Below are 1,427 nucleotides of genomic sequence, written 5' to 3'. Positions count from 1 at the left end.
CCCCATACAGAGGGGCGCCCGCACCCATACAGAGGGGCGCCCGACCGTCGGTTCGCGGCTGAGCTCTGGCCTCGAGCCCGTGCCGGCCCCTGCTCTCCTGGCGCCACAGACCCTGGCGAGTGTTGGCAGGGCGCGGCCGCTCCCCGTGAGCAGCCGAGTGTCTCTGGTTGGCCCGTGGAGGCCCGGGGCTGGTGACCCCGAGTCAGAAGCCCAGCTCAGGGTTCTGGACGCAGAGCCGGGCCCCAGCTGGCCGCGAGGCGCAGTGGCTCCGTCTGTCGCCCCCAGCCCCGAGCTGCTGCCCGACGGCCTGGCGGCTTGACCTGTCTGCTTGACCCCGGTTCCAGGACCAGGCCGAAGGGGCGCAAGCAGGGCGTGAGCCCGGCCGACATGTACCGCTGGAAGCTGTCGTCGCACGAGCCCTGCAGCGCCACCTGCACCGCGGGTAAGGCCCGCTGCCCACGCAGACCTGGCCGGACGCCCGTCCCCTGTCCGGCCCGGGGTGACCCCCTCGGCTGCCTCTCTCGAACACCCGCCGGCAGCCGCCGCCCAGCTCTCGGGTCGGCCGCAGGGGCTGCCAGCCAGCGAGTGCGTGGGCCAGCCTGGTGCCAGGCTCATGGGTGGGGCAGCCGCGTGGGAGGGGCCGGACGCTCACACAGTGCGCACGACGGCATCTATGGCGCCTGCGGCTGCGGAACACAGACGCGTGGTCAGAGAGCTCACGAGGGGCCGACGAGGGCGTGGGCGCGGGTGGAGAGCTAGTACTGCAGCGGGGGGCTGCGAAGGGGTGCTTACATTCCTCCCCATATCCACCCAGCCCCCAGCCACACACCCACCCCCCCGGGCACCCACAGGGGCCGCCGTCGAGGGCCTGAGCGCGCGGGACCCCGACACCCCCAATGCCTCTGCGAGGGCAGCTTGAGTTTATTTAACACCCAGGTTTGCGACATGAACTGGGGGCCCAGGCTCGCTGGGTGGGGTGGGGGTGCAGAGAGGAGAGGCTGGACTTTGGGGTGTGGCGGGAGCTAGTTCAGATCCACAGGCTGACCGGCAAGCGCAGCTCTGTGGGTCGGGGTGCAGGGTCGCACGGCCTGCCCGCTGGTCTCCAGGCCACCCTGTGGCCACCACGCTCACGGCCTCTGCTGGTCCCCAACCAGGGGTCATGTCGACCTACGCCATGTGCGTCCGCTACGACGGCATCGAGGTGGACGACAGCTACTGCGACGCCCTGACCCGTCCCGAGCCGGTCCAGGAGTTCTGCGCGGGGAGGGAGTGCCAGCCCAGGTACTGCGCCCAGGGCCCTGGCTGGCGCCGCCCGGGCGTCACGGGAGGCCAGGGCTGGAGGGCAGGCGGCGCTGACCAGCCCGTCCCCAGACGCTCGGCCCTGGGCCTTGAGCTGGTGTCTGCCCCGGAGCCCTTGCCAGGGAGCT

General features: G+C 72.0%; 1 protein-coding gene across 1 annotated transcript in view; it reads left to right on the top strand.

Moving 5' to 3' along the window:
* ADAMTSL2 (ADAMTS-like 2) overlaps nucleotides 1-1,427 on the top strand; it is a 21,803-nt gene that overhangs the window by 12,705 nt on the left and 7,671 nt on the right. Inside the window, exons 9-10 of the mRNA XM_012721186.1 lie at nucleotides 345-442; nucleotides 1,155-1,427. The exon at nucleotides 1,155-1,427 is cut by the window's right edge and continues 6 nt beyond it. Of these exons, the coding sequence (XP_012576640.1) occupies nucleotides 345-442; nucleotides 1,155-1,427 (371 nt within the window). The remainder of the gene's footprint in view (nucleotides 1-344; nucleotides 443-1,154) is intronic.

Source organism: Condylura cristata, unplaced genomic scaffold (genome assembly GCF_000260355.1).
Source record: "Condylura cristata isolate star-nosed mole 26May11 unplaced genomic scaffold, ConCri1.0 scaffold00006, whole genome shotgun sequence".
In the NCBI taxonomy this organism is placed as follows: Eukaryota; Metazoa; Chordata; class Mammalia; order Eulipotyphla; family Talpidae; genus Condylura; species Condylura cristata.
This window is presented reverse-complemented; position numbering and strand designations above follow the sequence as displayed.